Source organism: Siniperca chuatsi, linkage group LG16 (assembly GCF_020085105.1).
Source record: "Siniperca chuatsi isolate FFG_IHB_CAS linkage group LG16, ASM2008510v1, whole genome shotgun sequence".
Lineage (NCBI taxonomy): Eukaryota > Metazoa > Chordata > Actinopteri > Centrarchiformes > Sinipercidae > Siniperca > Siniperca chuatsi.
In genome coordinates this window covers 11858337-11879372 of record NC_058057.1, presented here as the reverse complement: position 1 = coordinate 11879372, position 21036 = coordinate 11858337, and the positions used below count along the sequence as shown (strand labels likewise).

The window sequence follows — 21036 nt, the reverse complement described above, 5'->3', positions numbered from 1 at the left end:
AAAACATGTGAAATCATGTTATCAATACAATGATTGATTGTGGCTTAATTTGCTTTGAGATCAAACCTTATGTGAGGTGTTGTATTGCTGACATCGATTGAACAGTCCGAATGGCTCTCACTGGACCTGCAGGTTGTCACTCAGCTTTAGAGTATGGGCGAGAGACAAAGTGACAGTGCTGTTAAACTCAGCATCACATTGTGCAGTCTGTAGGGGTGACCCATTGACTGGCCCATACGCACTACTATGGAGTGGCTTTGGATCGCCGTGGCAACATGTATGCTCACGTCCCAGTCTGTCAAAGGTAAGTGCTAGAACAAGCAGGAGGGCAGGCCACACGTGAGGCTGTGTGCCTATATTTATTGTTACAACAGCCTCTGAAACCTTTTTTTTTTTTTTTTTAGACCGATTGTTTGTGGTGCATATAATGTTATGACCTAGTAAAAAAAAAAAATGTATATAGAGATATACTGATGTACCTTTCTGAAAGTGACTTGAGAGCCTATTTTTGTGCTGTAAATGACAATGTCAAAGGGAAACTGCTTGTTTGATCGATAAACGCGTGTTCAGAAGTGGCTTATTGGGATATTAGAAAAGTTTCAAATGGACATTTTGGAAATAATCCTCTTTAAGGCAATGACTGGTGGTGGGAGTATGAGGAGGGGATACGACACTACAGCAAAGAGGACCTCAACAAGGTACTGTTTACATCTGATTTTACCACTTAACGCATAAATGCAGTTATTGTTCGACACAGGACAAGATAAACAATTTAAGTCTTACGGCAAAACATATGATTTTAATTTTGGCAGGTCATCGTATGACTAACTATGACCAAAAGGCCATGATTGACATATTTATTAAAAAGACAAACAATTATACAAAATGAAAACAACAAAAAACTAAATGAGTATATGACAATGGGTAACCTACTTTTAACATAAGTGGCAGGTTACCATGGGAGGACAACTGACTACACCACATGGACCAGCAGGCATTCTGAGCATGTGCACAACACGCATGGCTGCATCAGACTAAAGAAAAGATAATGTAGTTGCACAGGGTTTCGAAGGAAACAAGTTATAGGAGAAATAAGGAAGGAAAAAAAATCTAAATAGACAGGTTTCATCTCAAGGCTGTGTCTCTAAAAAAAAATACTGCCTCTTGTGCGGAGGACTGTCCCACATTGGACACAAATTTTAATCTGTATCTGAAAATAAAAGGTTTAGACCTGGCAGTGAGGTCTCTCTTTTCTTTCTCAGGAGTTTCCAGAGAAAACCAGACCGGTGAACTTCAAACATCCTGTGTTCCAGTGCCCAGACATGAGTCCTTCTCCCTCTGTCCCCTCCTCAGGTCTGTCAAGATCCTTCCCCCACCCCCAAATCAATCCGTTATCCCAGAGTTGAAACTTGAGATTCATGTCTTTCATTGTCTTTCATCTCCATCTTTCCTCTTACCCTTTGGTGTAGTTGAATTTGTGAAGGCGGCAGATATCAAAGTCATCGCTGCCTTGGGGGATTCACTGACAGTAGGTGTTATTTGTTGGTTTTTTGACTTCAGCTGTAATGGTAATACAGTGTAAGTAATATATGACAAAAATACTACTGTCGCACCATTAATGTGCAATTAAAATGTTGCAGTGACAGTGTGTAGTCAGATTACTACTTATTAAATGCAAATGGGTGTAATTTAAATGACAGAATCACCTCCTCAAAACACACGCACACACACACACACACACACACACACACAATGAAAATGTCCTTATTTTTATGGGGTTCTGATCAGATTTTCCTCAGATGTTGTGTCTTTCCTTTTCAGACGGCCATAGGTGCCAACGCCACCACTGTCCTCGGGATTCCTATTGAGTTTCGTCATGTGTCGTGGAGGTGACAGAAATCACGTGTGAAACCTGTAATGGATCTCTTGTACCGATAATAACCCTGCTGTAGAGGTCCTGCATATAGACAGCATATAATTAATAGTCATGTGTCACAACCTTTTCAACAATAAGGCATACTTTCGTTACGCTAAATAGTTTCAAAATGTCAAACATTTGTGTTTTTATGTTAGAAATGGAATTTCTTCAATTCATCAGACTGTTTAAGGTCGTCTTAAATTAGCATTAATTGTAAATAAACCTAAGTTTTGGTCAGTGGTGGAGGAACTGACTTTTACTGAAGTAAAAGTATTAATAAAAATACTACGTTAAAAGTCCATTTTAAGTCCTTTTACATGTAAAAGTCCTGCATTGCTATGTAGGTATAATCAAGAAAATGTTAATATAATATTATAAGTGATTAGAAGTGAAGTGAAGTCTGAATGCAGAAAAATGTCCACTGTGACTGATATATTATTATATTTTAAATCATTAGATTATTATTACTCATACTGTAAAATCAGCATTTTACTTAATGATTAGTGATTAATGATGATTAATGATTATTTTCAATATGGACTCATCTGCTTTGATTATTTTCTAAAGTTTAATTTATAAAGTAACTAGTAACTAAAGCTGTCAAAGAATTGTAGTGGAGTGAAAAGTACAATATTTCCATCTGAAGTGAAGTGGAGTGGATGTACAAAGTGAAATGAGAAAAAAATACTAAAGTAAAGTACAAGTACAAAATGTGTACTTAAGTACAGTACTTGAGTATATTCCACCACTGGTTTTGGTACTAATACTATTTTCTTTGAAATTTCTTCATCTTGCAGCATTGGAGGCTACAGGTCATTTCAGGATGCCATTACTTTGGCAAGTAAGATGTTTTAATCAACGATGATAACTCAGCTATCTCTTAACATTGTTGTTTTGCGTATATGTTCCACATAAACCGCAGTCAGCTAAAGAAAAGAAAAAATCGCACAATACAAATCGTCTTTACACATTTCTTTTCTAATTGTGCTTTTTAGACATCATCAAGCTGTTCAATCCCACTCTGCTGGGTGCTGCTCCTGGCAAGACGGTCCATGGGATGCATGCTCATATCAGTGAAACAGGCTTCAACCTGGCTGTGACTGGACACAACACCTTGTAGGTGTTTGGCTTTAGCCTTTAGCTCAGTTTGAGCTTCAGGCTACTTCCAATCAGAAATAGTATTTTCATACAAAAATGTGCTCTGTGACCTTCTGTTTTATTTTCAAATAATGCTTAGATAGATGTTATTCTGTCTTTCTAGCAACCTCCCCGGCCAGACGAGACATTTGATTGACACACTGAGAGGTTATGAGGTACAGTAATGCTCCGTTTTCTCTGAAATGTAACAACAGAGGGATGAAAGAGTTAACAGTCTGCTTTTTGTGGACCAAATTTACACTCTGACCCACTCTGTTGTCTCTTCCTTTAGGGCCTGAACTTCGAGGAGGACTGGAAGCTTTTGACCATTCTCATGGGCATGAATGACATCTGTGATTACTGCAAAGATAAGGTCTGGTCTTGTGTGTTTTTTATGAGTGTAGTTCAATAAAAATGTGCTTTTTACAGAATGACAAACATGTCATTAATCTCTGCAGAGTCTCCATGTTCTCTCTAGGCTCTGTTTTCAGTGGATAACTTCATTCACTATATGACCGTCTCCTTAGAAATGCTTATGAATGAGGTAAAGTGAAAGAAAAAGAGACAAGACATTTGGATGAGTGGGGCGTCAGTATAGTGCTGGAATTCACCACAGCGTGGGTGTCTTCTCCGTGTTGGGCTGCAGGTTCCTCGTATGATCGTTAACGTCGTCCAGATCCTGCCCATGCAGACTCTGAGGGAGGTGCAGAAGCCCACCCCAGGGTGCCTGCTCCAACGGTGAGCCACTCTTTCTCAACATGAACGTTTACGTGAGCCTTAACGCCCCCCTCCACTTGCGTGCTGTTCATTCACTGTGATGTTTGAGCTTCACTGTGCAGAACGATGCATGTGCATGTGAAAGTTTCTCTGTGCTCGAAGCTCAGTGCTCAGTTTAACACTTACAAGCAGGATTTTGTGACATCACAACTACTTTGTAAGCCAATCATATGTTGTCTAACATACAACTTATACAAGTGTGAGGGTGAGAATGGACTTTTCAGTGACGTAAGAGACATCTTGTGTCCAGTATTTTAAGTTCTGAGAAGAACTTGACTTTATTGTGGATTAACCATCAGACAGAAATTGTTGTTCTATGCAGAGTAGTTTTATGTCTTGAAACATGTCTGGAGGGGATCTTTAAAGTAGCTAAATCCTGCAGCAGAAGCATAAACTACTGTATTGACATGTGGCCCTGGTTCTTTTTGTGCTCTTGCAATGTATTAGAAATTAATCACAGGAATCTTGCCAGTTATTTTGAATATCATACACCATTTTTATTTGTTTTGCACCTGATTTTTCTGTCTGAAAAAGTTATATATATATTTTTTTAAATCTCTATACAATCACTGACACCCCCCTTACTCCTTTTGGGGTTTTTTTTTTTAACTCTAATTCAGGTCTTTCTGCTCGTGCCTGATAGAGCCAGTAGCCAGGTCTCCTGAACTTCTGGAGCTGGTAGAAGTCAATCTGGAGTTTCAGGTGCAGTTTATACCTTTCAATTTATGGAATGTTCTTTTTGTCCATAATGGGAAACAACATTTTAAATCGGTATTAACCATGCTGGTGCAAACTGGTGCATTGACCCAAAACATTACATGTTGATTTCATGTTAACAACTCTCTGTAGGATCATGCGAATCACTGTTGTTATAAATCAGGAAAACGGCAGATAAATTGATTTTCATGTTACTTCCGTCCACAGAAAAGACTTGAGGAGCTGCTATACAGCGACCATTTCTTCAGGGACGACTTTGCTGTCGTTCTTCAGCCCTTTCTGAAACATGCTGACCCTCCCCGCCTGCCGGTAATCTATCTTCACTCCAAAGGCCACAACAATATCACCGTGGCAGGAGATGAATCAATGTGTAACATTACACAGTAACAACACGAGTGTGACAGCTTTTGGCTTTGTTAACACGACGCTGAAAATGAAAGAGAAGTCACGTTTCACCAACAACACACCCCATCAGTTAATCTGCACTTGGTTATGTTTTGTCTCTCTGAGCAGAATGGGAAGATCGATATGACCTTCTTCACTCACGACTGCTTCCACTTCACCATAAAGGGGCACGAGGAGCTGGCCAAGGGGCTGTGGAACAACATGGTGAACAATGAGTCGCACGACTTGTATTTAATGGCACAGGAGGTTAAAGGTCAACAATCACCCCCATTACCATTCAGAAGGTTTTAGTATGTGAATAAATGTCATGTGACATCTGTGCTCACAAAAGGATGAAAAATTATGAATAATCTAATAGAAAAAAGCTGTAGATCACAAGAGTTGGAAAATGAAGGACACAGCTTTTTAAAATCATTTTTCAAAAGCAAGAACTATTACTACAGCTTCTTTTGGAAGAAAAAAAACCCATCAACATATTTCAAGATACAGTACATATTTTTTGAATGTGCACAGTGACTTTTTCCGCAGTGTGCTTTTTTAGAAAGACTGAAAATAGTCCACTGTGATGCCATAAATGAATTCCTCCTCGTCTCTCTGTCTTCTGCTCACAGTTTCAGCCTGAGGGAGGAAAGACGATTGTGAGCAGTTTCTCTGATCCCATCAGCCTCATCTGTCCACCGATGGTAGGACGATGTTGTTACTACACCAGAGCAGCACATGTTACCTGTGTCTTAAACCCTGAAAGGTTTCAGGCATTTTTGATGAAACAGCTAAACCAAACAAGAACATTCTTGAATCATTCTTAATAATGTTTTATATTGAGGAAACATGGACTAGAGCCAGCTGCGTTTTCCAAAGGACATTGTTGGTTTTTATAGTAATTTCGTACCTTTGAGGGGACAAATTAATTCTACTAATTTTAGCATGAGAAAATAATCTTGCAGAGGTTTGAAACTTTCTTAAGATACACAATCAGTCCCAGTTTAGATTTTATAGCCGTTATGGTTTTGTGAAAATTTGTTACTGTTACTGCAAGTCGAGGAAGCTCAGACCTCTGACACTTTAGAGTCAGTTGTTCAACAGCAAACGTTTTATTGCTCGAATTGACCAATTACACTATCATTTTCACTATGTTTGCTTACTGTCTGTCTTCTGGGTTTGTTTTTCCAACAATTCTTTTGTGTCTGACTCAGTTGTCAGAACATCTTAAGTACACCAATAAATAAATTTCAGAGCAGTCCCTGTTTGCAACTGCTTTACCATGTAACAATAAATGAGTTAAATGAAATATTCATTTGAATTTGCAAGTCTGCAATGTAAAAAGCTAAAACATGCAAAACCATAAATATGATCCTTCATATGCTTTGAAATGCACAACTCAAAGTGATTATAACATTGCATATTCTCTGTGTCTCATCTGTAGGAACACCCATTTATCTTCACCCGACCGATTGCAGCCAAGTCAGGCCAGCCGCAACTGCAGTCTGATGCTCTATCGCAGGCAGTCGTCTTCCTGCTGCTCTCGCTCCTTGTGGGTTTGGGATGTCTTGAACTTCTGTAGCTTTCACTTTGCTGGACTATTTCACAAGCACGTCACTGCTACATTGGTTACTGGTGTTGGTGATACAGTGGATCACCTGCAATGGAGAGTTTGTGAGCCACTCTTTGCAACTTTACATGTCTGTGGCCCCAAATAGCAGCATAGAGGAAATGACTGCAGTTTTAAGATCTGAAACTCCAGAGATAATGTGATAGTGAATCCTGCAACCTAAATATTTAATTTTTAGAGGCAGTTGGAGGTGGCAAAGACTTTTAGTCGTTGTTGGTGAGCAGCTTTCTTTGGATGAAACAATTGCTGCTCTTAACAGAAAGTTTTTACTTTTTAATTCATCATTCCTGCGCCAAGATGATTTACCTGCTCTGATCACACACTAACTGGGACGATCTTCTATGTTTATCCCACATTTGTAATTAAAATAATATACTGTAGGTATTTTTAAGGAAAAGTCTTGCCAAGTGCTGCTTGAACTATACTGTATTATCTAATATAAATTTCAGATTTTGTAACTAGTGAAGCATGAAGTAACAATTTTTGAATTGTTCATGTGACATTTATACATTCATATATAAAACATTAAACTAATTAGACTTTGCTCCAAACCAAAGTGAATGTCTGATGAATCTGTTGTGTTTTCTTTAATGGTTGATCAGTCTCTCAGTAACTTTTCTGATATTATCAAAGTGCATTATGTTGACAATGAAAAGGTGTGGATTTTCTAGACAAAATTACAACCTGGATCAATCACCACATTAAAATTAATTTACATTGGAGGTCGACGGAGCTTAAATTCTCATTTCCAGCAGCATGCAGTGTGCATGCACAGTCACGCAGAGGGGCCCTACAGGGTCCTGATCAGCCCACTGAAATAATTTAAAGATGGAAAAGAGTTTGCCATCCATATCACCCACTGTACATATTCCCAGAAAGCTGTGGCTTTTCAAACCAGAGACAATTTAGTCACACGTCTGTTCCTCAGATCTCTAGGCTGCTGTTGGCCCACTTTCACTTCTCTGTCCTCCAGTACCTCCATTATTATGCGCTGAGCACTAGAGGAGGCAAAGTAACCCACCACAGTGAGCACACCGAACAAAAACATTAAATATCGTGCATGCTACTAGATGGTGAGCAGAGGAGCCATTGTTGTTTATCTGCACACGAATGATCACCATTCAACATAAATAGCTGTGGTACATGACCATCTACTACAGATGAGTTCCCTATTAATCTGCTTTCTGGTTAAGCATACAGTACAGTATGTATTGACTCTGTTTAATCAGTATAATAACATGGGCAGGTGGAAGCTATATTAAGCGCAGCTCAGGTTACTTGGGTTCGCTCAGAAATGTTCATTTAGCTCTTTAATTGAAATGAAAACTACACAGTATGTAGTTGAGTTGTATAGAGCAGAATGGGATGGGTTTCTAAAATTAGTTTCAAGCTAAACATGGCTCACAGCACATAGTGCAGACAAAACCTTTTGAACATTGACTTTGAATGGGAGAGGTCCATTTTAATGTGTTTATTTAGTAAAACATTTTCAAGGATAAAGACTTGAGTTGTTTTCATCCAGTATGTGCTTTAGTTAACCATGCACTTTAAGATCTAAAATATAGACCTATATTTCCTGTGTCCCCATTTTCTACCATTTCTCTTGGATGTTGCAGTGGGCTGCATTTCAATCAGTCCTTGTAGCTGTTGAATTTCATAATAACCTTATTATTGCATTCAAATAAAAACCTCTTCATGTTTAAACAAAGCTGTCGCCAGTTTATGCGGGACAAATATGGATGACGTAAATTGGCCTTTATTGTCTCTGTAAAAGCATAATGAGATCTTTGGGATCTCAGTGGACGATGCAGTAGGACATTTGAAACAGCAAACAGTCCAACCCACACCTCGGAAACCGCTTTGTCTGTCGTTTTTTAAGTGAATGTGTCAGTAACAAAAGAGAAAATGACCTCATAGGCATATGTGCATCTGGGACTCAGTGCTTATGAGGTAAAAGAGAGCAAACAATTTTACGATGTTCTATAGGCTGGTTGTATATACAATGAGTCTGTTCCTAATAAATAGAAAGAGCTTTATGTAATGATACTTTAAAACATAAAATGAATTGTGCATTATGTGTTTTGTTTAACTTAAGGACTTTCATGAAATTGCTGTAGGCCATTTGGTAGCACTTTATAATAGGTTCCAAAACACATACTTATATAATAATAAAATAATGCAGAATCATCAGGTAATGACTGTTAACTTACAGTAATGTACATTTATTTATTTTCCACCAAATTAGATGGAATCCAGTTATACAGAAAAAGGCATTTCAGATGCAAACATCTACATGTTGCTGTGTGAGCCAATGCTCAAAAGAATCAATCTCTAGTAATGTTGACAAGTCACAATCAGATTCCTGACACAACATCTATACCCAGTCTTTCTTTCTCACGTCATTACAATAATGTATGCTTAAACATGTCTCTCCATTCTCCCTTGATTTGTCAACTGGCACCTGCTTAATGTTTCTGGTTTCAGTGCATCATTCTTTTCCATGCTACACACTTATTTAAAAAAACTAACAAAATATATAATAATAACATTTTAAAAAACTCACAATCTTGTAAATGTGACACAAACAAAGACCTTTGTGTCATGCCACAGCATGTAGATGTTTGCAACTGACCTCCAGTTTGAGTCTACAGCCATGCTAACGGCACTATGAGGCTGTGCTTTGAGCTAATGGCTAATGTCTGCATGCTAACATGCTGATGCTAAGCAGGTATAATGTTTATACCATGTTCACCATCTTAGTTAAGCATAGCATGCTAGCATTTGCTAATTAGCAATAAACACAAAGTACAGCTGAGGCTGATGGGAATGCCATTAGTTTTATTGGACAAAATAAAATTTGAACCTGATGGTGGCGCTACAGGAAAAGTCAGGGGATCACCAAAGTGATTGCAATTTATCCTGAGGGGGACAGAGAATGTGTATAGCAGATTTCATGGCAATCCATCCAACAGTTGTTGAGACATTTCACTCATAACCACAAATGTTAACCTCATGTTGGTGCTAGAGGAAAATGTCATGGCAATCTCATAGTGGTTGAGATATTTCAGTCTGGACCAAAATGATGGACTGACCGACAAGAGGTAGGCTACTGGTGGACTGAGGCTGATCAAATGCATGGCCCTGAAATTACCTTCCATCTAAATTGGTGGTGTATAAGTAAATGTATGAAATACATAGTGTTCTTTAAGTATCCATTAAGTGTTTAATCTATACATCTTAAATGGTCCTAACAATGGACTGTCCGGGAGAAATCCACCTATAACCACTTTCAAAATGGTCATGTCTGTGGCAGAACATCTTGGAGCTCACTATATCCAATGTATGAATTATATTTATTAAGTATTTATTCAAGAAGAAGGGTAAATGCTGCATTGTCTTGGGTTATGAAATGTGAAAAAAGGTCTCTTTTTTTTCTTAGCCCTATTCAGGCCACCTGCTCACATGATCAAAGCAGGCACTGTAACAGCTATTACAGCAATCATGTTCAATAAACTGTCACCTAGCAACACATTCAGGTAGTCAAGAGACATGATCAGCAAATACAGTATGAGGAAACAGCTTTGTCCTTTAAGGGAACACAACATAATGGAGACAAAGGCATCAGATCTGTGCATTTTACACACCTGTTTGATCAGATTACATTTCCCAGTGATACAAATATAGTGTCTTTAAGTTTTAGTTTTATAAGCAGGGTCACTGCAGAATACTCTAGACCTTTGCAAGTCTTTTGGAAGTCGTTAGGCCAAAACTTGTATATAAAATAAAATGAAATAAAGTAAAATGCTGAAATCTCTAAACCTACTCTAGTAGTACACTGACCTGTACACGCCCTGAAAACCAACGAGGTATGATCAGGTACAACAGTAATAACTTGTCCAATGGATGATGTCACTTCCTTTCTCCACCGTGTCTTATAAAAGCGGGTGCTGTTGAGGCGAGGTGTTGGTGGAGAGACCGGAGACCGGAGAGGACGGATGCTGCAGGAGATTTAGCTCTCCAGAAATACCGAAAGGCGACTAAGTTTAGTTCAGAATGCGTCCGTAATCCACCGACTGTCTTCAAAGAGGTGAAATCAAACCTTCTGATATAAGCTTCGCTATTTTTCTATTCCTGGAGAGCTTAATGCGCCTCGTCTCCAACAATGATCGAGAGAGGACTGTTCATTCTGACAATACTGTCCAACTGCGGTGCGTACACCTTATTGAACTTAATTGATATGATGATTATAGTCGGTTTGTTGAGAGAAACCTGCATTAGGAGATGTGACTGGCTGGGTTCAGCACCAAGGACAGCGGCTAACACATCGTTAATTGCGGCGTAAGATGGAGTGAATTCACCTGCACCTTTGGCACATTTAGTCCCCTGTTACTGAAGCAGTCGGTGTGTTTTAGTAACAGTGATAATAACATTAGAGCTTTAGGGATTAGAGAAATGATGGGATGATTCATGTTTTTCTTTTCTTGCAGTTCTGTCATTGCCACTGACTCCAAGTCAGCTGGAGAATGAGGATGTACAGGTAAAGACTGTTATTATTAGCAGCATTTGCACAATTATTTGTATTAATATTAGTATTATTGTAGTTGTAGAAATAGCAGTAGTATACAGTAACCTATTATTGTATGTATTTGAAAATTTAAATTCAATAAATGATATACACTGACAAAATATACCAAATAAATCTTCATTACAGTGAGTCGAGTCTTAGTCCAGTGATCAGAGATACTTAATCCAAGCACATTAACTCACTTATGTACCTTCCCCACTGGGGGCAATCTCAGTATGACCTTGTTCAATTCAATTCTGAGAGCAATGGACCTTGACCTCCATGATTTGGTATTTCTTGATCCATTTCATATCTTGATAGAGAGAGAGGGGTAATTTCTAGAATAGGGTTTGGAGAGATGAGAATATAAAGGGGAGATGTGGATAATGTGTGAAAGCGGAATGAGAGTTGTGAAATGGGACTGGGTAACATTCAAAGATCTAGCAGGCAGAAGAAAAAAAATTAGTCCAAAATCATCAGGCATGTGGGACTGGCTTGACATTGAAAGCACAATGGGAGTGGAAATGATCTCTCATCTAAGGGTTTCTCACCTTTGAATCAGTGGGCGAGTTAGCACAAGAGCTGCATTCAAAGAGAAGCAGTCGAGTGAAGAACAGTTTTTTTTTTCTTTTACCAGAACATCCTTACTTCATTCTGACTGTAGCATCCTAGTTTACTGTATAACACTGACTCACCGAAGCTGACAATTCAGACAAATTCTTTGATGTTCTGATTATACAGGCACTATCCAGGTAAATAGCAGAATGTAACAGCAAAGGTTTTTGGGTCATTTTGTGCACTGTCTGTGTCTGCAGGTGATGAAATGCATTGTGGAGGCGTTGGCAGATGTGCTATCAAGGCCCCACCCCATGCCTGTCAGTCAAGAGTGTTTGGTCACACTGAAGACAGGTAAGCCCCACCCAAAGGACGACAGCTGGGCGATTTTGATAAAATTGAATCTCACAGTATTTTTGACCAAATACCTCAAATTCTCGATAATGTTAACATCATTTTGGGTATGACTGTTAATGCTCTCATATATTTATTTTATTTGTTTATTTAATGTTTATTTTTATAGGGATAAGTATATAGCATGGACCAATGACACATACCACAGCATTTATAGCCTAATTTGGTTTATAATACCCGTCACTTTTATACAAATACACAAAAAAAGACATACAAAACAGCACAAAACACAAACCATGGATACCACTACGTCACTGAGCACCTTACAAGCCTGTTTATTTAGTGTTTAATATTAGCGAATTTAATGAAATGATCACAACTTAACATATTTAATTTTAGAATAAGGCAGTGGTGGGATCGGCTTGATTGTTGTAGATGCTGCTTGTGACTAAGAAGTTACACAATAACTTGGAATACATTAAAGTATTTTGCAGCATAAAATTATGAAATGATGAAATAAAAAGTTTTCATTTCTTTTCTTTTGCAGATTTGTTGAGTGTTTTGGGCCATTTTTGTTCATGTGATTCACCTCAAACTGTTAATAAATGCAAAATTGTATCACTGTGAGACCAAGAAAGGAAAACATTTAATTAATTATCTTGTCTCGTATCACAACATTAATAACATGTGGATATACTGTATTACCCAGCTCCACCACCCCGAGTTCTTACAGTCCAAATTATGTTAAATGCATTCTTCTTGACTAAAAGATGATGTCATCCTCTTTATTTATTTATTTTCCTTAATGTCCTTATATCTTAAATAAGCTGCTGAAACACAGTGATAGCTGTAGAGCAACACAGCAATACTTTTTTATGTAACATGAATTCTAAATGTGCAATTATTTTAAAAATTCTGCAACCTTAGCTTTACTTTGACTATATTAATCATTATCATCACCATCATCATCATCATGCTCCTAGAAACTAGAAACCAGGACTGAAACAAATCAGTCCTCACTGGAACAACACTACCTTTCTAAGAGAGCCAGTACGTGCTCTCCTTTTTTATCGACATCATAAGGTTAATGGATTGATGCAATGGCTGCTGGGTGATATATACAGTGGGGTCACTAACTATTTAGTTATATAGCCAGTGTGTTACCTTGATGCTGTCCTTGTTGTAAAAAAATCAATCAGAGCATTACTCAGAGAGCGCTTGTTTCTGAGCGGGCGCTGTGAGAGAGGGAAACTGTACACCACCAGAGGGATGGAAAGAGAAGAGGGGGGGAAGGGGAGTCAAAGTCATGGAGAAAGATCCCAAACTAATATTAGAGCACAGCTCTGTACAGTAGATGTCTTTTTTGTGCTTGCTGCGTACAGTGTGCAGTGCTGTTTGTGGGTCAGCAGAAAGTCCAGTGCTCACTGCTGCTGTAATTCACTGGGGGAGTCTCCGTGGGCCAAATGATTAATTGTGCTCTTGCTTTAAAAGCAGTAAATTTCAGGGCAATTAACTCTGATGAACCACTGAAGCAAATTGCTGAGTCCTGTGCAAAAGTGAAGGGGAAAGACATATACCTGTGTTTTACCTCCTGTAGGATCTCATTACTGCCTTTTGTCTGTTCTTTTATTTCTTGGCTGAGGTATTTAACCACTCATTTGCATGCATTCTGATGATGTGTTTGTATATATGTGTGTGTGTCACACGCAGATGACAGGCTTGTTTCTATCCTTCGCCATCATAACTTTCTGAAGGAGCTGCAGGAGATCGCTGCCCAAGGTGAGTCACAGATCACACACAGCGGATGTCTGTTTGGGTGCTGTCTGAACACGCCTGTTTACATGTATATGAAGACAAGAAAGATGGTGCAGACAGAAAGCTTGAATTACTCATTTTCATTTTAGGTGGTCAAGAGAGAGCTCAGCTGCAGAGAGATGCTGGGACACCCGATCCAACGACACAAACTCCTCAGACTGCAGATGCTGTTGCTGGTGAGTTTCTTCAGATTCATGGGAAAATGTCCTGAGCAAAGAGTCAGGCATATCCACAGTTCAACAACATTTCAGTTGGCTCCATTTTGAGGAATACCTAATCAACATTTTAAAATGCACCAGCTGTCAAAATGATGTATCACTTCCATTATTTCCTTTTTTATGTTGTCAGCAAAGCAGGGCTGACAAACAGAGGAGATATGCTGAGGTGAATTTCGACTCTGCTGATGCTTTCTCTGAACAGAATGAGGACATACACGAGGTCCTTCCACCTGACAGCACACCTGTCTTTTTTAAGCCAGTGCCAGACTCCCTGTAAAGCACATAGACGAGTAGCAAAGCAAGAACGAGTACAGTAATGACAAAAAATTCTATTAAATAAGGCGTTTTTACCAACCCTGACCAACTATATGCTGTCTGGCAGCCAGCCTGAAGGGCTTCTGAGCTCTATGAGAACAGCAAAACCGATAAAATGGTATTAAAAGAGTTAAGGTATACATTTGACATTGCAGCAAACTTTATACATGTGTCTCAAACATCAGAGGTAAAAGCAGTGCAGTGCAAATAATGTAGTGATTTAAGTGGGCTGAATGTTTGTGTGTTATTTAGCTCTACATCACATTTCAGTATGTAAATAATGAATACATGATTATATTTTAAGCAAATGGTAATGCATATTTAAAATGTATATTTAAATACACTTTCACCCATACTGACCTACTATATGTGTCTAATCAAGGATGTATCAGGAATAATTACCTTAAATTCTGTCTCAGTTCTATTAGAAGTACTGAAATAGAAGTACTGATAAAAAGTGGCATATATCAGTGTCATAAACATCTGAGCCAAAAGTTTAAAAGATGAACACATATTATTATTATTTTAAAATTATGTAATGATTTAAATGGACTGAATCTGTGTGTTTAATAACAGTACATGAAATCTTATTATATTACATTATAATAAATGTATAACTTATTATTATGTATAAATTATATTATATTCTTAAGACCAGTAGCACTTTTACCTGTCATGCTAATGAAGGCCATTCAGAGTCTGATTATTGCCACTAATTTACATAATGTCAGATAGCTTTACCTAGTTAGGGTGCAAATAACAGTTATTTCCATTATTGATTAACCTGTTGATTACTTTCTTGATTAATCCATTAATTGTTTGGTCTAAAAATGTCAGAAAATAGTGAAAAAGGGCCATTACAATTTCCCAGAGCCAAAGCTGAGGTCTTCAAATCACTTGCTTTGTCCGACTAACAGTCCAAAACCCAAAGATATTTAATTTACAATGATACAAAACAGAGAAAAATAGCAAACATATACATTTGAGAAGCTGGAAATATAATTTTTTTCAGTTCTAATATTAGTACCACCTTTCTGTTGATTTTTTTCTGCAAAAGCAGAAAAATATGGATCATGGCATGTTCTTATGAGCTTTTGTTGAGAAAATTACAAAGACAGACACATTTAACCATCACGTGATGCACAATTTTATTATTGTCACATAAAATCTGACATACTGACCCAGTCCATTAAGCAAAAACACAGAAATTTGACAGTTACGACACAAAATGACCCCGGTAATAAACTGCCGTGCTTTTGTGTAAGCACCTTCTTTTAACATCACGGGAAAATCAATGCCCTCTAGTAAATTAAATTTCTACCGCTCCCCGTTTTCAGATCGATCCATGTTGGAAGCTTTAGGAGGCCCCGGTGAAAGATCCATCCTGTCCCAGAAGAGGAAGACAGGAAATGGGGACGGAGGAGAAGAAAAGGATGAGAGCCTGGGGGATGGAGAGTCACAAGAGGACAATGGCATCGCTGAAGAGGTGCAAGTGAAGAGGGAAAATGACGAGAGCCTAGGAAGTCACACCTCTGAGTCTGTCGATGAGTGGAGCGAGGGCAAGGCTGAAAAGAGGGAGGATGAAGAAGAAGAAGAGTATGAAGAGAAGAGAGCAAATTCAGTGGAGAATTTAGAGGAGGAAAGCATGACCAAGGATAAGAAAGGCAAGTAGATAGTCTTTTGTTTGCAATTAATTTTAGTTACAATTACAAAAACACCAAAAGAAAGAAACTAAGACAACAGGGAAAATGCATATTCCAATTTAGAGTTTGATATTTAAAAGGCCCAGTCAAGTCATATTTATTTTGATTCAAGAAATAAAGGACATCCAAGAAAATTAGAATATGGAATAAAGTTGACGAAAGGCAGATAGCAGAATCTTAAGATAGGGAGAGTGCAAAAAACAAACAAACTGCCTTGTAGATGAAACCGCCTGCTGCCAAGGGACTGGGTGATTGATGGAAGTGCTTCCATCTACATGATGAATTTCAGTCCCCCCCCCACCACACAGGGGAGTGAGGCCAACATGGCTGGCATACTGACAGCAAACCAAAAGAAATGATTAAATGTCTCCATGTCCCAGAATTCAAATGAGCTGATGTGCATGGTTACAGCTGGAATCATTCGCCATAATCTCTACCTTTTGATCAAGACTGCAACTCAAGATTTAGCTTTTTCTCTCTCCAAACCTTTCAACAGATTATCAGAGAAATTATTTTTTTCTGAGCTAAAATGGCAAAGTACAATGAAATATGCATACCTATTCTACAAAAGCAAGCTTCAGCCAAGTCATCTGATTGCTCCAGCCATACTGTTAATTCCCATAAAGCATAGCTAGCAGTACTGGGGGCAAAGCTGCCAGCTGGCACGAAATATTTCATTATAAGAAGTGGAATCTTGCTGATGTATTCTGTCGGTGGTCTGGTAGAGGTCTTTCAGTAGAAAAAAAAATAGGCCTCATTCTTTATTTATGTTCCCAGGTGCTGGATCTGGTGAAAAGAGAGATGTACCCAGAAACAAATCAAAAGAGAAGAAGTCTGATGAAGAAGATGAAGAGGAGAAAAACAAGAGATCTGCACTTTTCTCACATAAACGAGAGGAGGAACAGGAGGAACAGGAGGAAGAAGGGGAGATGAAGAGAGGAAATAAGCAGAGCCTAAAGCGATGGACCAAGAGGGGCAAAGCGTTGCCATTGAAGAAGAAAGCAGTCGGAAAGGAGGGGCAGCAGCTCAACAGCCAGCAGGAAGTGCCACATCATTCAAAAGAGTTTACAGAGGAAAAGGAGGAGAAGAAGAAAAGAGACACGCAGAGGAGTCCAGAGGAGAAGGAGCTGCAGATGATTGCTAGAAGGGTACCCGAGGAGAGGAGAGGGTCGGAGGAAGAGGGGAGCGCCAGCCGGAAGTCAGAGGTGTGCTGTCCATCCCTTTATAATAATAATAATAATAATATCTTTATTTATATAGCACTTCAAAACAAAGTTGCCTCACATAGCAAGCAAAAAACACATAAAACATAAATTTAACAAATAAAAGACAGCAGTAATGGAATAAAAATATTAAACGAACAGTAATGAATAATAAAAACTAGAATCAGATAAAATCAGGGAAAGCGGTACAATAAAAGTACATTTTAAGCAGCCTGACGTATTTCCTCGGGCAGGGAGTTCCAGAGTCTTGGGCTTTTATTTCAAAAGCTCTGTCCCCCTTAATCTTCAGAGTCTGGAATACATAAAAGGCCCCTGTCAGAGGATCTCAAGGTGCGAGCAGGGTCGTACAGGGATAAAATATCTGAGATATACTGAGGAGTCAGACCATTAAGTGGCTTGTAAGTAATTAAAAGCACCTTAAAATCAGTTCTAAAACGTACCGGAAGCCAGTGTAAAGAGGCTTAAACCGGGTGTGTGTGACCAAACCTGTTTACTCTGGTTAAAAACCTGGCAGCTGAGTTCTGTACTGTCTGTAGGCAGTGTACAGTTAGTACTAGTTTTTCTATTTAGGCATGTAAAAAGGCTGTTACAGTAATCCAGGCGTCATGAATTAAAAGCATGTAAAATAGCTTCTGTGTCTTAACATAGTACGAATTCTGACAATGTTCCTTAGTTGATAAAAGCAAGTTTGTACAAGTGCTGCTCAAAGCTTAAATTACAGTCAAACAAGACACCAAGATTTCTAGCAGCAGACTTTATGTCCTCAGACAGGTACCCAGTAGATGGCAGTATTTGACTGTTTGTGTTACTGGAGCCAGTGACAATAATTTCTGTTTTGGCTGAGTTCAGTTGAAGAAAGTTATTGGACACCCAGTTTCTTACATCTACTAGGCACTCCTGTAAAGAACTCAGCATACTTAGGTCAGTTGGCTTAATGTACAACTGTGTATCGTCAGCATAACAGCGAAATGAAATACCATGTATATGAACTATGTTACCTAGGGGGAGCATATAAAGACAGAATAAAATTGGTTCCAAAATTTACCCTTGAAGTACCCCATACTTAACAGTTGCAAATGATGACCTACGGTTGTTAATGGACACACAGAATTTTCTGTCTAAAAGGTAAGATTTGATCCAACTCAGTGCAGTGCCCGATATGCCCACCTATTGCCTCAATCCGTCCAATAAAATACTATGATCAATCGTCTCGAAAGCAGCACTCAAATCGAGCAGTACGAGAATGGAACACATGCCAGCATCATTGGTCATTAAAAGGTCATAAGTGACTTTTAGAAAGGCAGTCTCTGTGCTGTGATGCTGATGAAATCCAGATTGGAAGGTTTCAAAGATATTGTTATATTCCACAGCAGCAAGCATTTTAACTCTCTAGCCATGGTACCAGCCAAGGATAGAGAGTTGTTAAAAATTGATAGCAACCAGGGCCCAATCGTTTCAGTTGCATTAATTTGCTTTGTTGGCATTACATCCAATGGACAAAAGGACACTTTCATGTGAGCTACTATATAAAAAATTTTGGTAATGGAAACCGGGATGAAGTGGCTGAGGGTAACTTGATCTGGGGACTCAACATCACCTTTATCTCCTAAAAAGTGAAAAACACAGTCTTACATGTTGGGAAAAAAGTTTATTTGCTTTCTTGCGAAGATCGATACCACTCTCATGTCTGTATGATAAATATAAGCCTACACCCAGCAGCTGGTTAGCCTAGCTTAGCATAAAGACTGGGAACAGGGGAAAGCAGCTAGCCTGGCTCTGTCCAAGGGTAACAAAATCTATCACTTTTAAAGCTCACTAATTAACATGTTATATCTTGTTTGTTACTGCGTACGGGCAAGAAATAGTCTGGCACATAAGCCCCACGCAAAACTGCAATTTGTAGTTCTTACAATTCAGTTTTTGTACAGATTAAACAAACTAGATATGCCATGTTAATTAGTGAGCTTTAGCGGTGCTGGTAGGGGGATTTTGGTCAGAGTCAGGCTAGCTGTTTCCCCCTGTTTCCAGTCTTTACACTAAGCTAAAAATCTCTTTAGCATACAGGTAAGAAGTGGTTTTGATCTTTTCATCAAACTCATGACAAGAAAGTGAATTAATGTATTTCCCAAGATGATAAACTATTCCTTTAAATAATGACTTTATGCATTATGTTATTTTCTACACAACAAGGCTAACTTTTACTTGCTGTGTTGTCTGGTTGGCCAGCTCAAGGCCAAAAAATCTTCAGTTTCTGTGTTTTACTGTAACTGCTTGGCAGAATGTTCAAAGGAAGCTCTTCAGACTGTGATAGCCTTAATTCACTTCATAATGTGTCCTTGCTAACAGCCAAAACACAGCAATGCATGGACACTGATTGTGTCCAGATATTTTTTAGAGCTGAAAGGTTTGCATATATATATATATGATTGTTTGCACTCTAAGTATCTTTTTCCTACTTGCTGTCCTCTCATTATATCTGCAGGAGCCAGAAATTGAAAGCCTGGCAGCCATCGAGTCAGAGCTTGAAAACGTTGCCCAGAAGCTCCATGAGCTGCAGCGAGGCTGAGAGAAATTGGTAAAAAATAAAGTTGACACCGCAACCTCCGCTGTCTCCTCGTCCTCCTCCACTTTACCAGCTGCCTGGTTTCCAAACACAGACTGTGTGAATATGTGACAAGATTTTATCTTTTGCTAAGGATGTCCCCTTTGCACCACACTGCTGCAGCCTCCCTTGTGACATTCTGTCCCTCACATAGATTAGCATACAGTAGATGCACATTGCAGCTAGACATGCATAAAAATATACTAATTCTGTGCATTCAAACACATGCATATGAACACACAGCAAGGCTGCTAAAGGAAAAATCTTTGTCTGCGAAGGTTGACAGCTTGTTTTCCTTTATTTTCTCTGACAATCATCTCTCTCTTTCTGCAAATGTAACTCTCCTGCTTTTCAAATGATTTCAACGCTGCACATTGATTTATGTGAGGATTATGTTAGGTTGAGGCAGATCCAGGTATACACACACACTAACAAGGTGAAGTTGTACAAAACGGCATGTATACATGTACAAAGCTCTTTCTTGGATGCTTACTTACTTATGAGGAAGCAGAAGAAGAATACAAATATGCTTACCTATTACAGTTGACTCAAATCAAGCCAAGGCAATAAGTGAACATTTTTAGCAGATTAATGGCTGGATTGTAATCTTAAACTGTACTTAATTTATGTAAGAAAACCAATAAATTGAATTGAAATCACAGTTCTGGTAAGTCCTTTTAATGCCTCTTAAATCAAATAAATATTTGCATAAGAGATTTAATTCAATACATTCTGCAAACTAACAAACTGTGTAAGTATCTCAATGGATTGTTTAACTGGTACAGTTGATGAATTTTGCATCACTTTCATCAGCACCTAATTAAATATAAGTGAAACTGGTAAAGACAAGGGAATTACCACAGTGAGGATTCATTCAATACCATATAATATATTCATATATGGTATTTTTTCTCACACAGTCCGTAGTGAACCTAGTTTCTCACTGTAAAGAGAAACTATTCACACTGTAGATGCAGTCTGTACTTGGTTATGTTTGTGGGTGAAGAAGCTGAGAACATGAATCATCACTCTGACACACAAGCTGTTCATACAGTATATTCAATTCCAAGACAAAATTTTAACCCTTCGGTTTTTTTTGGCATCAGCATGACATTATACTTTGG

At 38.5% G+C, this 21036-nt stretch overlaps 2 protein-coding genes across 2 annotated transcripts; both read left to right on the top strand.

Moving 5' to 3' along the window:
* Positions 1 to 36: 36 nt before the first annotated feature.
* Positions 37 to 7102, top strand: LOC122863253 (phospholipase B1, membrane-associated-like). Its single transcript, XM_044169564.1, has 16 exons — positions 37 to 304; positions 634 to 698; positions 1263 to 1353; positions 1470 to 1528; positions 1822 to 1889; positions 2716 to 2759; positions 2914 to 3034; positions 3180 to 3231; positions 3348 to 3428; positions 3534 to 3599; positions 3702 to 3793; positions 4453 to 4534; positions 4757 to 4858; positions 5063 to 5158; positions 5566 to 5637; positions 6378 to 7102. Exons 1-16 carry the CDS (start codon positions 247 to 249, stop codon positions 6513 to 6515), a joined length of 1287 nt encoding a protein of 428 aa, XP_044025499.1. The 5' UTR covers positions 37 to 246; the 3' UTR covers positions 6516 to 7102.
* Positions 7103 to 10513: 3411 nt separating this feature from the next.
* Positions 10514 to 20573, top strand: chga (chromogranin A). The gene is made up of 8 exons (XM_044170165.1): positions 10514 to 10771; positions 11051 to 11100; positions 11943 to 12036; positions 13747 to 13815; positions 13941 to 14027; positions 15722 to 16048; positions 16865 to 17292; positions 19793 to 20573. Exons 1-8 carry the CDS (start codon positions 10726 to 10728, stop codon positions 19874 to 19876), a joined length of 1185 nt encoding a protein of 394 aa, XP_044026100.1. The 5' UTR covers positions 10514 to 10725; the 3' UTR covers positions 19877 to 20573.
* The last annotated feature ends 463 nt before the right edge of the window (positions 20574 to 21036 follow it).

What these genes read in the sequence shown, in the direction of transcription:
- chga (XM_044170165.1), top strand. Translation starts at nt 10,726, where the DNA reads ATGATCGAGAGAGGACTGTTCATTCTGACAATACTGTCCAACTGCG. An exon ending in GACAATACTGTCCAACTGCG is followed by an intron (nt 10,772 to 11,050) that starts GTGCGTACACCT and finishes CTTTTCTTGCAG; the next exon opens with TTCTGTCATTGCCACTGACT. An exon ending in TTTGGTCACACTGAAGACAG is followed by an intron (nt 12,037 to 13,746) that starts GTAAGCCCCACC and finishes TGTCACACGCAG; the next exon opens with ATGACAGGCTTGTTTCTATC.
- LOC122863253 (XM_044169564.1), top strand. Translation starts at nt 247, where the DNA reads ATGGAGTGGCTTTGGATCGCCGTGGCAACATGTATGCTCACGTCCCAG. An exon ending in GTGATTACTGCAAAGATAAG is followed by an intron (nt 3,429 to 3,533) that starts GTCTGGTCTTGT and finishes TGTTCTCTCTAG; the next exon opens with GCTCTGTTTTCAGTGGATAA. An exon ending in CCAGGGTGCCTGCTCCAACG is followed by an intron (nt 3,794 to 4,452) that starts GTGAGCCACTCT and finishes ACTCTAATTCAG; the next exon opens with GTCTTTCTGCTCGTGCCTGA.